The 14,281-nt window shown below is 47.1% G+C and overlaps 1 protein-coding gene across 5 annotated transcripts in view; it reads left to right on the plus strand.

Moving 5' to 3' along the window:
- The window catches only part of zzz3 (zinc finger, ZZ-type containing 3), a 129,464-nt gene that overhangs the window by 111,960 nt on the left and 3,223 nt on the right, over positions 1–14,281 (plus strand). For all 5 annotated transcript variants that reach the window (XM_055641315.1, XM_055641313.1, XM_055641314.1 and 2 more), the window contains exon 9: positions 7,788–7,943. In XM_055641315.1, the coding sequence (XP_055497290.1) occupies positions 7,788–7,943 (156 nt within the window). The remainder of the gene's footprint in view (positions 1–7,787; positions 7,944–14,281) is intronic.

A 14,281-nucleotide genomic window follows, 5' to 3' on the forward strand; every position in this document is an offset into this window, starting at 1 on the left:
GTCTGTGCTCAACACGCTGCTGAGAGAAATAATTCTCCGCTGCCTGTACGTGAGCCATAATCCCTTCATTCCCTGCAGATCCAAGCTTCATAAATGTCACTTTCAAATCTGCCATTGCCCCTGCAAATGTGTTCCGAGCACCCTCTGTCTGTAAAAAAAAAAAACCTGCCCCGCACATCTTTGCTCCTCTCACCTTGAAGCTATGTTCTCTGACCTCAGACATATTCAACAGGGTGAGATGATTCTGACTCTTCATGCTATCTGTGCTTCACATCATTGTATATACTTGTACCAGGTCTCCCCTCAGTCACTGGCTGCTCCTTTACATAAAAAGGTTCATTTGCTTTTAGGTTAGTTTGGTTGAGTTTAGAGAGAGAGAGAGAGAGAAAGAGAGAGAGCGCAGAAACAGGCCCTGCGGCCCGATGAGTCGCGCGCCGAGCAGTCATAACACCCCGTAATCTTAACACTATCCTACACACTGGGGACAATTTACAATCTTTACACTGAGGCCAATTAATCTACAAATCTGTACGTCTTTGGAATGTGGGAGGAATTTCTCCGGAGCACCCGGAGAAAACCCACGCAGTCACGGGGAGAACGTGCAAACTCCGTACAGACAGCACCCATAGTCACCGCGCCGGCCTAACTTCCATCCATGTCCTTTCCTAACCTCTGTGAATGAGATCGATGTACTCTGAAGAAGGGTCTTGATCCGAAACGTCACTCATTCTTTCTCTCCAGTGATGCTGCCTGTCCCGCTGAGTTACTCCAGCATTTTGTGCCTACCTGTTGTAAACATTGTCGCTAGTGTGTGTAGGACAGCGTTACTGTGTGGGGATCATTGGTCGGCGCGGGCCGAAGGGCCTGTTTCCGCAGCTGTATCTCTAAACTAAACTAAAAATAATATGCAACGCCACAGTGAAACTCTTTTTGCATTTATCACACGTGCGGGCACCGCCATTATTGGCGCCGTTATTCAAAGTTCGGTCGGCCCACGCGCTCGAGGTACTGGAGCAATTCCCGCAAACCAACATCCCGTTCCTCTCCTCTCCTCGCCCGGCCATCTTTGTGTCCCGCGGGGGGGAGGCACCTCCTGCAGCCGACCTGAAGGCACTGGAGGCATTAGCCCGGTTCACCCTTCTGTGAATCCTTGCTCCTCGCGGAGGACTTTCCAGCTCCATCCCGGTTCCGCCGTCTGCAGAGCCTTTGGGCGGCTTCCCGATACCTTCCGCCATCGACTGAGGTCACGCCGACCGCAAGCCTTCGTACAGACCGCGTTGAGCCTTCAGGCGTGTTCCCGGTCCTGCCGGAGACCGAGGCCAGCGAGCCGGGCCTACCAGGCAGGTCCTCCGAGATCAGTCCACGGTGGGCGAGTCGGGCCTGCTTGCCAGGAGTGCCCTGGCCCGCTGCTTGTTGGTGGGTCATTGGCTTTAAGAAATAACCCCTTGTGTAGGTTAGTGGGAGAATCGGGTGGAAGTTCAAGTCAAGTCAAGTTTATTCGTCACATACACATACGAGATGTGCAGTGAAATGAAAAGTGGCAATGCTCGCTCGCCGACTTTGTGCAAAAAACAACCAAACAAACTATAAACAGAATGGAACAGAATCACATATTCTTTTACATATTACATATTGTGGGAGGAAGGAAAAAGGAAAAAGACAGCAATTTAAAAAAAAACAGTAGAGTGGTTCAGTAAAGTTAGTCCCTGGTGAGATAGGAGTTTACAGTCCTAATGGCCTCTGGGAAGAAACTCCTTCTCAACCTCTCCGTTCTCACAGCATGGCAACGGAGGCGTTTGCCTGACCATAGCAGCTGGAACAGTCCGTTGCATGGATGGAAGGGGTCTCCCATGATCTTATTGGCTCTGGAGTTGCACCTTCTGATGTATAGTTCCTGCAGGAGGGGGGCGAGTGAAGTTCCCATAGTGCGTTCGGCCGAACGCACTACTCTCTGCAGAGTCTTCTTGTCTTGCTCACCTTGATGTGTGAGCAGGGAGGTCAGGTTGCAGGGAAAGTAAGTGGGGGAATGGGTGGGATTGCTCGGTGAGCTAGTATACACTCGATGGGCCGAAATGGCTTCATTATATGTTGTGAAGGAATATGGAATGATCTGTCTTTTCAAATACATTTTGAAACAAATCCACTTGCATTTATCTCTTAAAATATTTAATGAAGAATTTAATCAAATGAAAACAAAATATGTATAAACCTTTCTTCCCTTCTGAAGTATTTGATTATAAAAACAGATTGGAACCAGTCGCTGTGACAAATAGACTGAGACTGGTTGAGTTGTTCCAAAATAGCAGTGGAAGCTGATTTATGCAGGGGCTTGATCTTGGAGATGGGTTTTCATGATATGGAAGCCTTGCTTTTTGATTTTAAAAAGATCATTTTCTGGCTGACTAAATAATGCAGTAATTCTCTATTTAAGCATTGTTTGATTGTTAATAAGTCCATTATGTGACGGTATAAACTGCGATGATGGTAACATTATTGAGAGGGGACTGCTGTCTTTGTGGGTGCAGGGAATCAAATAAAATGCAGCTGCCACTAGGATTGCAATCTCATCACCTTTAAACTATCCTGACAGCATAAAGTTTAAATATGCGTTGCCTATTCAGAAGAATCCATTTGTCCACTTGGAGTAACATCGGGAACTGACACAACTTTACTGTAATTGGCAAAATGAGATGAGTAGAAAGGAACTGCAGATGCTGGTATATACACCGAACAATAGACACAGTGCTGGAGTAACTCAGTGGGTCAGGCATTATCTCGTTTTCTCCAGAGATGGCTGCCTGACCTCCTGAGTTACGCAAAAATGCTGGAGAAACTCAGCGGGTGAGACGGCATCTATGGAGCGAAGGAACAGGTGACGTTTCGGGTTGAGACCCTTCTTCAGGGTCTCGACCCGAAACGTCACCTATTCTTTCGCTCCACAGATGCCGCCTCACCTGCTGAGTTTCTCCAGCATTTTTGTCCACCTTCGACTGCAGGTCTGCATCTGCAGTTCTTTCTTAAACATCCTGAGTTACTCAAGCATTTTGTGTATTAAAAATGGGATGAGGTCCTTTTTGATTTTAAATTGGTTTTGATTCTGGCAAGTGCTGCCCACATAGATGATGGAGGCAGAGTTGATAACAATGTTTAGATTAGATTAGATTTGTTTATTGTCATTCAGACCTTAAAAGGATTGTTACTTTACATTAGAGCATAGAACAGTACAGCCTGTGTTTGTGCCAAACATGACGCTTCGCTGAATTGATCTCATCTGTCTGCAGGCGATCCATATCCCTCCCTCCCTCCATTCCCTGCAAATCCATGTCCCTATGTAAAATCACCATCAATAATTGTATTGCGAGAAATACAACGATTTAGTTTGATATCGTATCGTTGACGTGAAGCTTTAAGTGTGAAGGTATCAAACCTTATGACATTAATAGTTGGTGTGGACTGTGGTTTTTAAATGTAACAGGCAACGACGTGTAAAATACAAAGAACAGTTCTCACTTAGAAGGAAAGTGTAGGAGTTGCTCGTGAATACGAGGAGTAACTTAAGGGCCTGTCCCACTTGGGCGTCATTTGCGCGTCACGCAAAGATTTTGTGAATCCCAAAATCCTGGGGCCCCACGAGTGACCGCGCGTTACCGCCTACGCCACCACGCACGGGTAATGCGCGCTTCGTGACGCGTAAACGATGTCACGTCAATTACGCACAAATGACGCCCAAGACGGGCTCCTAAGGTCCTGCTACACCTAAAAGTTTGGAGGCGATTCAGAATGGGTCTAAATATTGGAAGCTAGGATTGGCTGGTCTTTTGCATGGTATGAGCATTGTTGATGGGCTAAGTCTAGAGTCATCGTGACATAAATGATTGGGGAAAGTTGAATGTAGGTAAAAACGTAGAAACAAGGAACTGCAGATTTAATTAATACAGTAAAAGACACAAAGTGCTGGAGTACCTCGCGTCAGGCAGCTTCTGTGGAAAACGTGGGCAGGTGATGTTTCTGATCGGGACCCTTTAGACTTCTATTAGGTACAAAGGCAATGCCCCTTTTGAAGAGCAACCGTTTACATCTGAAAGAGGGAGGCGAGGTGAGGGAGGTGAAAGCATGACAAGGGAGGAGTCAGGGGGCAGAGTTCTTTTAGACAAGGCCTCTACAGGACCGACCGTGCTTGCATCAGAAGCGGAATGGCGATAGTTATGTATGTGTCCACCAGTCCCTGCAGAATTTAATTTCTTGCTAAATTCCAGACCACTTTAATTTAGTTTCTTGTCACGTGTACCGAGGTACAGTGAAAAGCTTTTGTTGCATGCTAACCAGTCGGCAGAAAGACCATACATGATTGCAATCGATCAATTTAAAGTGTACAGATACATGATAAGGGAATAGCATTTAATGCAAGGTTAAAACCAGCAAAGTCCAATCAAGCATAGTCAGAGGGTTTTCAATGAGGTAGATAGTAGTTCAGCACTGCCCTCTGGTTGTGGTAGGATGATTCAGTTGCCTGATAACAGCCGGGAAGAAACTGTCCCTGAATCTGGAGGTGTGCGTTTTCACACTTCCATACCTTTTGCCCGTTGGGAGAGGGGAGAAGAGGGAGTGGCCGGGGTGGGACTGGTCCTTGATTGTGCTGCTGGCTTTGCCGAGGCAGCGTGAGGTGTAGATGGAGTCAATGGAAAGGAGGTTGGTTTGTGTGGCTCGGGACAGGGTTATGTAAGTTCATTCTCGGATTAGCATGATATTTGTTATTTATTTATTCTGTACCTAAGGTAGGTGTCAATAAACATGTAACTTCAATTGCTCCAAATTGGTTGCATTTGATGGAGCTGCACAGATTATTCCCAGTCTCTGTGTTTCTGAGAAACCTGAAGGGTGTTTGGAGAAGAGTTGTTATGCATGGTATAATCTTGATTATCTTCTAATTGAGGTTGTTTAATGTGAGAATCACACAAGATCAGAGCTCATTTCAGTCTTAACTAATGGCCACATTGGAATATAGTGCCTCTATGTAAGAGAAACATCATCCAAGTATCAAAATGGAGACACAAGGGAAATGCAGATGCTGGAATCTTGAGAAAAACACAAAGTGCTGGAGGAACTCAGTGGGTGAGGCCGCGACTGTGTAGGGAAGGGACGGGCGATTTTTTTTGATCAGGTCTGGAACTGAAGAAGGGTCCCAATCCAAAACGTCTGAACATTTTTCTCCACAGAGGCTGCCTGGCCCACTGAGTTCGTCCAGCACTTTGTTATTTTTTTAACATCTAAACCAAGGATGGTGCTCCTGATTCTTTAATTGAGTGTTTAAGAAAGAACTGCAGATGCTGGAAAAATTGAAGGTAGACAAAAATGCTGGAGAAAGTCAGCGGGTGAGGCAGCATCTGTGGAGCGAAGGAATAGGTGACGTTTCGGGTCGAGACCCTTCTTCAGACTGATGTGGAGGTGGGAGGTGGGGAGGGGCGGGAAGAAGAAAGGAGGAGGCAGCAACAGTGGGCTGTGGGAGAGTGGGGAAGGAGGGAGAAAGCAGGGACTACCTGCAATTGGAGAAGTCGATGTTCATACCGCTGGGGTGTAAACTGCCCAAGCGAAATACGAGGTGCTGCTCCTCCAATTTATGGTGGGACTCACTCTAGTCATGCAGGAGGCCCAGGACAGAAAGGTCGGATTGGGAATGGGAGGGGGAGTTGAAGTGCTGGGCCACCGGGAGATCATAGAGTCCCATTGCTGGAAAGTAGATGTTGAGTACACGCCAAAGAAGATTTGGCAAAGGTTTCTACCAATTATCCTCCATCGAGTTTAGAAGAATGAGGGGGGACCTCATTAAATACAGAACAGTGAAAGGCTTGGATAGAGTGGATGTGGAGATGGTGTTTCCATTAGTGGGAGAATCTAGGACTAGAGGTCATAGCCTCAGAATTAAAGGACATTTGTTTAGGCAGGAGATGAAGAGGAATTTCTTTAGTCAGTGGGTGGTGAATCTGTGGAATTCATTGCCACAGAAGGCTGCGGAGGCCAAGTCAGTGGATATTTTTAAGGCATAGATAGATTCTTGATTAGTATGGGTCTCAGAGATTATGGGGAGAAGGCAGGAGAATGGGGTGAGGAGGGAGAGATAGATCAGCCATGATTGAATGGCGGAGTAGACTTCTCGATTCGAAACGTCACCCATTCCTTCTCTCCAGAGATGCGGCCTGTCCCGCTGAGTTACTCCAGCTTTTTGCATCTTATCATCTGTTCCTATTTGTTTTTCCCTTGTTGCCTTCCCTCTGCTCTCTTCATAAAGCCTGTTCATCTCTCCGTATTTTCCTCCTCATTTTTGCAGTTGGCCCACACACTGCCTGCGATGGCCAGCCTCCCTGTTGTCACATTATAGCTCCAGCAGTTTAAGGGGCAAAATGTGATTTGGATGATGACAGTGATGAAGGTGACTGGAGTCTTAAAGGTTGTTTGAATCCAGGGGCAGCCTGCATGCTGCCATCGTGATAGCTTTTGTATGGGTTTGTAGAGTGCATTATAACAGCAGTGTTTTCCCCTTAGGGAGGGTTTCTCATTTTCAACACATCTACAGTCGGACACCTCAGTTCAAGTGCATTACTCTTAGCCTTGTCAGGGCATTGGGAATACGAGGCCATTAGGACTGTCAACTCCTATCTCACCAGGGACTAACTTACTGGACCAATTTACTGTTGTGTGCTGTCTTTGTAAAATTGCTGTTATTACTTTTTATTTTTTCCACAAATATGTAATTACTGATTCTGTTCCATTCTGTTTTGTAGTTTTTTGCACAAAGTCCGCGAGCATTGCCAATTTTCATTTCACTGCGCATCTCGTATGTGTATGTGACGAATACACTTGACTTGACCAAGGCACGAGTTGAGCGTGTTCATCTAACCGTCCCAAGTGGCAGTCACGGAGTGGTGGAATGTTGACGAGCTTGTGTCTCGTTTGATCTTTTCTACCTTTGAGGGAGATAGATCTGGCGCCATTCGAAGAACAGCAGAGTGTTCTCCCAGAGTGAGGGGATCTTATTGAAACATATAAGATCATTAAGGGTTTGGACACGCTGGAGGCATCGAAACATGTTCCCGATGTTGGGGGAGTCCAGAACCAGGGGCCACAGTTTAAGAATAAGGGGTAAGCCGTTTAGAACAGGGATGAGGAAACACTTTTTCTCACAGAGAGTTGTGAGTCTGTGGAATTCTCTGCCTTGAAGAGCGGTGGAGGCTGGTTCTCTGGATGCTTTCAAGAGAGAGCTAGATAGGGCTCTTAAAAATAGCGGAGTCAGGAGATATGGGGAGAAGGCAGGAACGGGGTACTTATTGGGGATGATCAGCCATGATCACATTGAATGGCGGTGCTGGCTCGAAGGGCCGAATGGCCTACTCCTGCACCTATTGTCTATTGTGGTATCTTGCCTCTTAGAGGCAACGTGGCAGCGGCGAATTCAGTTTGGTTTAGAGATACAGCGCGGAAACAGGCCCTTCAGCCCACCGGGTCCGCGCCGACCAGCGATCCCCGCACACTAACACTATCCGACACACACTGGGGACAATTTGACAATGATACCAAGCCAAACTTGTACGTGTTTGGAGTGTGGTCAGAAACCGAAGATCTCGCAGTAAAACCCACGCAGGTCACGGGGAGAAGGTACAAACCCCGTACAGACAAGCACCCGTAGTCGGGATCGAGCCCGGGTCACTGGCGCTGTGAGGCAGCGACTCTACCGCTGCGCCACCGTGCCGCCCCGGAATAAATGGGACTAACTTTGTTGACGTTTCCTTCAGACTTCAAGCAGACAGCAGCACCCTCTGAACAAGCACCTCTTCCGGCCGTCCACCTTCATGACGTCGCACGAACCCCCGGTCTACATGGACGATGAGGATGACAGGGGCAGCTTCTACAGCAGTCAGCTTGACGCTGCCGCTGACGAAGAGATCTCGGTGAGTCCACTCGGAGAGTTACTGCCCCAGAAACTGCAGCAGCGAGGGAGGCATCCCACAGCCGTTGTAGACATTTCCCTTCAAACCATTGCCTGATATCAATTGCAGCAATTGAGAAAGAGTAGAGTCAATTTATTAGTGTCAAATTAATTGTCATAGTGTCATACAGCGTGGAAATAGGCTCTTCAGCCCAACTTACCCACACCAACCCATCTACACCAGTCCCACCTGCCTGTGTTTGGCTTTCTAAACCTATCCTTTCCATGTGCCTGGCTAAATAGACAATAGGTGCAGGAGTAGGCCATTCGGCCCTTCGAGCCATTCAATGTGATCATGGCTGATCGTCCCCAATCAGTACCCCGTTCCTGCCTTCTCCCCATATCCCCTGATTCCGCTATTTTCAAGAGCTCTATCTAGCTCTCTCTTGAAATGTTTCTTAAATGTTGTGATAGTACCTACCTCCTCTGACAGCTCGTTCCATACACCCACCATCCTTTGTGTGTAAAAAAAAAGTTGCCCCTCAGTTTCCTATTAAATCTTTCCCACCCCACCTTAAACTTCTGCCCACTGGTTCTCGATTACCCCACTCTGGGTGAAAGACGCTGAGGATTTACCTTGTTCTATTCCTCTCATGAGCTTGCACACCTCTATAAGATCACCCCTCATCCTCCTGCGCTCCAAGGAATAGAGTCCCAGCCTACTCAACCTCACCCTGCAGCTCAGAACCTTGTCACATGTGAACACGCACAGTGAGGTACAGCTAGGGTTGCCAACTGTCCCGTATTAGCCGGGACATCCCGTATATTGGGCTAAATTGGTTTGTCCCGTACGGGACCGCCCCTGTCCCGTATTTGACCGCTACTACTCGGGTCGAGGGGACAGTCGGGTTGGAGCGTCGCGTTCGGCCCCGCCTCACCCGTCCCGATGTAGTGCAGCCCATGGAGTGCAGCAGCAGCAGCAGCGCCTCGCCCGTGGCCCCGTCAGTCGGCAGCCCTGCCAGCTGTCCGACCTTCGGACCTCCGCTTACCGCCGACACCAACACCACCCCTCCTTCTCACGGTCAGTCATCGGTTCATGAGTGGACGGGGCGGTGGACTTTGCGCACGACATCGCGCGGCCCGGGTCAAAACTCCTCAGCTGGCCCGCCGGCTGGGCTTTGTGTGCAGTCCAGCACCCGGGCCAACTCATCATTCACCCAGACACGGCCGAGTCGGTCAACGAATTGCCGTCGGGAATTTGTCACGTATTTTGACCTTTTGTCCCTCATTTGGGAGTGAGAACGTTGGCGACCCTAGCTGCAGGCACAATGAAAATCTAGCTTGCACAGCGTCACAAGCAACTAGCCACACTCTGGTAAACCCACAGAAACATAAATCACACACAAACCCCCTCATGCAAGACAATAAAAAGAAAGAGGTTGCGTGTAAAAAAGACAAACAAGCAAACAAAAGCACTAATTCCACCCAATCTGCAAGTCCAAGGCAGTGAGATAATGGCATTGACCAGAGTGAATGGGAGGGCCAACTACGCTAACCATTACCCGGTGAGATTTAATGAAAGGGAAGGAAACAGCGATTGAGAGAAAAGAGTGAATTAGAGTCACATCCATTTCAGAAAGCGAAATCAAGGAATGTGTAAGAAGGAACTACAGATGCTGGTTTAAACTACAGTTCTGGAGTAACTCAGCGGGACAGGCAGCATCTCTGAGGAGAAGGAATGGGTGACGTTTTGGGTCGAGACTCTTCCTCAGTCTGAAGAAGGGTCTCGACCCGAAACGTCACCCATTCCTTCTCTCCAGAGATGCTGCCTGTCCCCCTGATTTACTCCAGCTTTTTGTGTCTATCTCCAGATAAAGGAATGTTAGATAGACACAAAGTACCTCTGGCAGCATCTCTGGAGAAAAAGGATGGGTGACGTTTCAGGTACCCAAGAACGTGAAGATTCTGTAGAAGGGTCCCGACCCGAAATGTCTTTTTCTCCAGAGATTCTGCCCAACCCGATGAGTTACTCCAGCACTTTGTGTCTTCCTTTGAATTTTTTTTTTTCTCTCCCAGTCGGCAAATTTCATTTTAAGGAAGTGGTTGTCAAAAGCCCTGCTCATTTAACTTACCAAAATGTTATTGTATTTTTTGGAGCTTGTTTGTTGTGTGTTTCACTTCCAATACCTAGATCCGATGACAGGATCTAGACGAGAATTAATACTGAGATAATAGGTTATTCAATGCTCCTTAGATATCCTGCCTTTCAATTCTACGCAATGATTGGCATTTAAATTGTGAACATGACTTCAAAGACAAATGTTTGACCTTTTCCGAGTGTTTGATGCTAGTAAACCTTGAAGAAAATCCATTGTGCGAAATATGATATTTTCTCTTTCTCTCTTCACCCTGTCAAATGTAAATTGGATCAATTATCTGATCATTATCAGTCAATCTTTAAATCCCTTGAAAGGATGAGGATAATTAAGTCAATACAGGTCCTCTCCAGCTTCGGAACACCCAGACTTAAGTACAGCCCGTATGTAAACATAGAAACATAGAGAAATAGGTGCAGGAGTAGGCCATTCGGCCCTTCGAGCCTTGTCTTTGTCAATGTCTTTTTCCTCGTATATTATTCTCCAACCGTGTGATAGTAATTCATTTCTAAATGCGTTCATGGACTCTTCCGATGTCACTCATTTGTATTTCAGTGACATAGAAGCATAGAAAATAGGTGCAGGAGTAGGTCATTCGGCCCTTCGAGCCTGCACCGCCATTCAATATGATCATGGCTGATCATCCAACTCAGTATCCTGTACCTGCCTTCTCGCCATACCCCCTAGAGGTTTCGAGTGTGGAAACAGGCCCTACTTGTCCACAACAACCGACATGCCCCATCTACACTAGTCCCACCTGCCCCGTGTTTGGCCTATATCCCCCTTCACTTATAGTTTAGTTTAGAGATACAGCGCGGAAACAGGCCCACCGGCCCACCGACTCCACGCCGACCAGCGATCCCCGCACATTAACACCCTCTATGGACAATTGAACATTTACACCAAGCCAATTAACCTACAAATCGGTACGTCTTTGGAGTGTGGGAGGAAACCGAAGATCTCGGAGAAAACCCACGCAGGTCACGGGGAGAACGTACAAACTCCGTGCAGACAGCGCCCGTAGTCGGGATCGAACCAGAGTCTCCGGCGCTATATTCGCTGTAAGGCAGCAACTCTACCGCTGCTCCACCGTGACCGTACTATCCATGCACCCGTCCAAAACGTTTCTTAAACATTGTGATAGTACCTGGGCTCAACCATCCCTGCTGGCAGCTCGTTCTGCATACCTACCAACCTTTATGTATTTAAAAAAGAATTACCCCTCTGTTTTCTATTACCTCTCTAGTTCTTGAGGCTTATTTTGGGTAAAGGACTCTGTGCATTTACCCAATCTATTCCTCGTTATGATTGTGTACACCTCTACAAGATCACCCCTTATCCTCCTGCGCTACAAGGATTAGAGTCCGAGCTTGCTCAACGTCTGCCTATAGATCGGGCCCTCGTGTCCTGGCGACATCCCTCTTAAATCTTCTCCACACCCTTCCCAGCATGGCAACATCTGTCCCATAACAACATCTGTCACCAAAACTGAACACTATACTCTGAAGACCGACTCAAAATGCTGGGGTAACTCAGCGGGTACGGCAGCATCCCGGAAAAAAAAAGGGGTAGGTGACGTTTCGGGTCGAGGCCCTTCTTCGGTAGAAAGCATCTCGAGACCCGTCCACTTTTCTCCAGTGATGCTGCCCGACCTGCTGAGTTATGCCCCTGTCCCACTTAGGAAACCTGAACGGAAACCTCTGGAGACTTTGTGCCCCCACCCAAGGTTTCCGTGCGGTTCCCGGAGGTTTTTGTCAGTCTCCCTACCTGCTTCCACTACCTGCAACCTCTGGCAACCACCTGCAACCTCCAGAAACCTTGGGTGGGGCGCAGAGTCTCCAGAGGTTTCCGTTCAGGTTTCCTAAGTGGGACAGGGGCATTACTCCAGCACTTTGTGTCTATCTGCTGGAGTAACTCGGTGGGTCAGGCAGCATCTAAAGAAGGGTCTCGGCCCCAAACGTCACCCATCCATGTCCTCCAGTGATGCTGCTTAACCCACTGCGTTACTACAGCACTTTGTGTATTACTCTTTAATCTTAATATTTAAAAATAATTAATTTACATTGGTAACCCTTTTGCTGTCAAATGAAACAGTTTGTCCTTATTCACACGATTGAAAGAATATGACATTTTCATTTAGTATTATTATTATCCATTTAAATTTTCCTTTTCAACAGAAGCCTTCCCTCTGAGCCTCTGTTCTTTCAAAGCCCTCTTCAGTGAATCTGCATTATTTATCAGCATGGTTTTTTTCACCCTGTCGGTAGGTAGTCAGGCTCAGCGATCTCTCTGATCGTGCCCTAACTGATGTGCTTTGTAATTTTGATCATGACTATTTTGTCTTTTCCGCTTTGCTCCTGTCCATTAAATCCTGCCTTTTCCTTTTTCAAGACCTATCTGTCGCAAAATAAATACCGAGAACATGGAATGATTGTAGTGCTTACAAAGTCTTCCAATCCTTTCAATGAAGGTGCAACTTTGATTTTTTTTTCCTCTCCATTTCTTGGCCAAATGTTCTATAGCATTTCAGTACCATGTTGATATCAAAGGTGCTTTTGTTTATTGAACTCCCCGAGCCTGTCATCTGCGCTAAATAGGAAGTGGTTTCATTCTCTTAGGTCCAATCTCTTTGGCAGTCTTGGAATACGTCCCCCTGCTGTTCTTCAGGATGCAGTGACTACACACACTGCCGCTGCCTTCATTTTTCACTCCAACTCCTTTATGTGAAAGGGAAATTGAGAGGTGATAAATTGTTGGATTTGATGGCAGAGCAGTCATGCTGACTGATGTTAATAAAACGCTGCACTTTGATGTGATTCTTTGAAGGATGGCGGCGTAGAATTGTACAGGCACCACAAGGGCCACATCTAACTCCCTCTTAAATATAGTCAATGAACTGGCCTCAACTACCCTCTGTGGCAGAGAGTTCCACAGATTCACCACTCTCTGTGTTAAAAATGATTTTCTCATCTCGGTCCTAAAAGATTTCCGTCTTATCCTTAAACTGTGACCCCTTGTTCTGGACTTCCCTAACATCGGGAATAATCTTCCTGCATCTAGCCTGTCCAACCCTTTAAGAATTTTGTAAGTTTCTATAAAATCCCCCCTCAATCTTCTAAATTCTAGCGAGTACAAACCGAGTCTATCTAGTCTTTCTTCATGTGAAAGTCCTGCCATCCCAGGAACCAGTCTGGTGAACCTTCTCTGTACTCCCTCTATGGCAAGAATGTCTTTCCTCAGATTCACCTATCTCCCCCTTCCACCCCTGTCCATTTCCACCTATATCCCTTCGTTTGGCTGTGCATTTCATTCCCCTTCTTATTCTTTTGTCTCCTTTTCATCTCTAGTCTTTGTCCACCCCATCTGGCAATCAACCCCCCTACCCCTCACGTCTGAAGAGGGGTCTTGACCAGAAACGTCACCCATTCCTTCTCTCCGGCAGTGTCTCTGAGTTACTCCGAACATTTTGTCTATCTTCCACCCATTGCTTGCCGGGTTCTGCCCCACCCCCACTTCGTTTCCAGCTTTCTCTACCCCCTTCAAACAATTAGTTAGAAGAAGAGCCCCTATCCATGTCTTCCAGAAGCGGTCTGACCCGCTGAGTTCCTCCAGCACTTTGTTTTACTCGTATCTCAACAAAGAATTTTAAACTACATTCGGTGTAACTTCATGTGTCGTCTCTCAGAGATCAGCGTCTCTCCTTCTGGGGAATAACGTCTGTCAGTGTCTGTGGCCCACCGATTACTTTGTTCAAAGGGACATTCTTCCTGCTCGTGCCAGGAGAGTGAAGGGTAATAAACGGCTCAAAATATTATCAGTGTTGCACCTCTCACCCGCGTTCCATCCCAGTGCGCTCTCAATCTGGGATTAGTGGACCTTTGACCTTTACCCCCCTCTCTGCTCCTTGGCCATATGTGCTAACCCAGAGGGACAAAGTATACAGGAAAGTTGCAGGGTGGTTCAAACACCAGAGGACGTAGCTTTAAAGTGAGGGGGCAACGTTTAGTGGAGCTATGCGAGGCTACTTTCTTTAAAGAGGGTGGTGATTGTCTGGAAGAACACTGCCACAGTTCCTGGCTGAGGCAGATACGACCGTGGTATTTAGGAGGCTTTTGGATAGGCGCCTGGATATTTTGCTCTGGTATTTTATTTAATTCGCATGTTTAATCAATAATAGAAACATAGAAATTAGGTGCAGGAGTAG

Source organism: Leucoraja erinacea, chromosome 10, assembly GCF_028641065.1.
Source record: "Leucoraja erinacea ecotype New England chromosome 10, Leri_hhj_1, whole genome shotgun sequence".
Taxonomy (NCBI): domain Eukaryota; kingdom Metazoa; phylum Chordata; class Chondrichthyes; order Rajiformes; family Rajidae; genus Leucoraja; species Leucoraja erinaceus.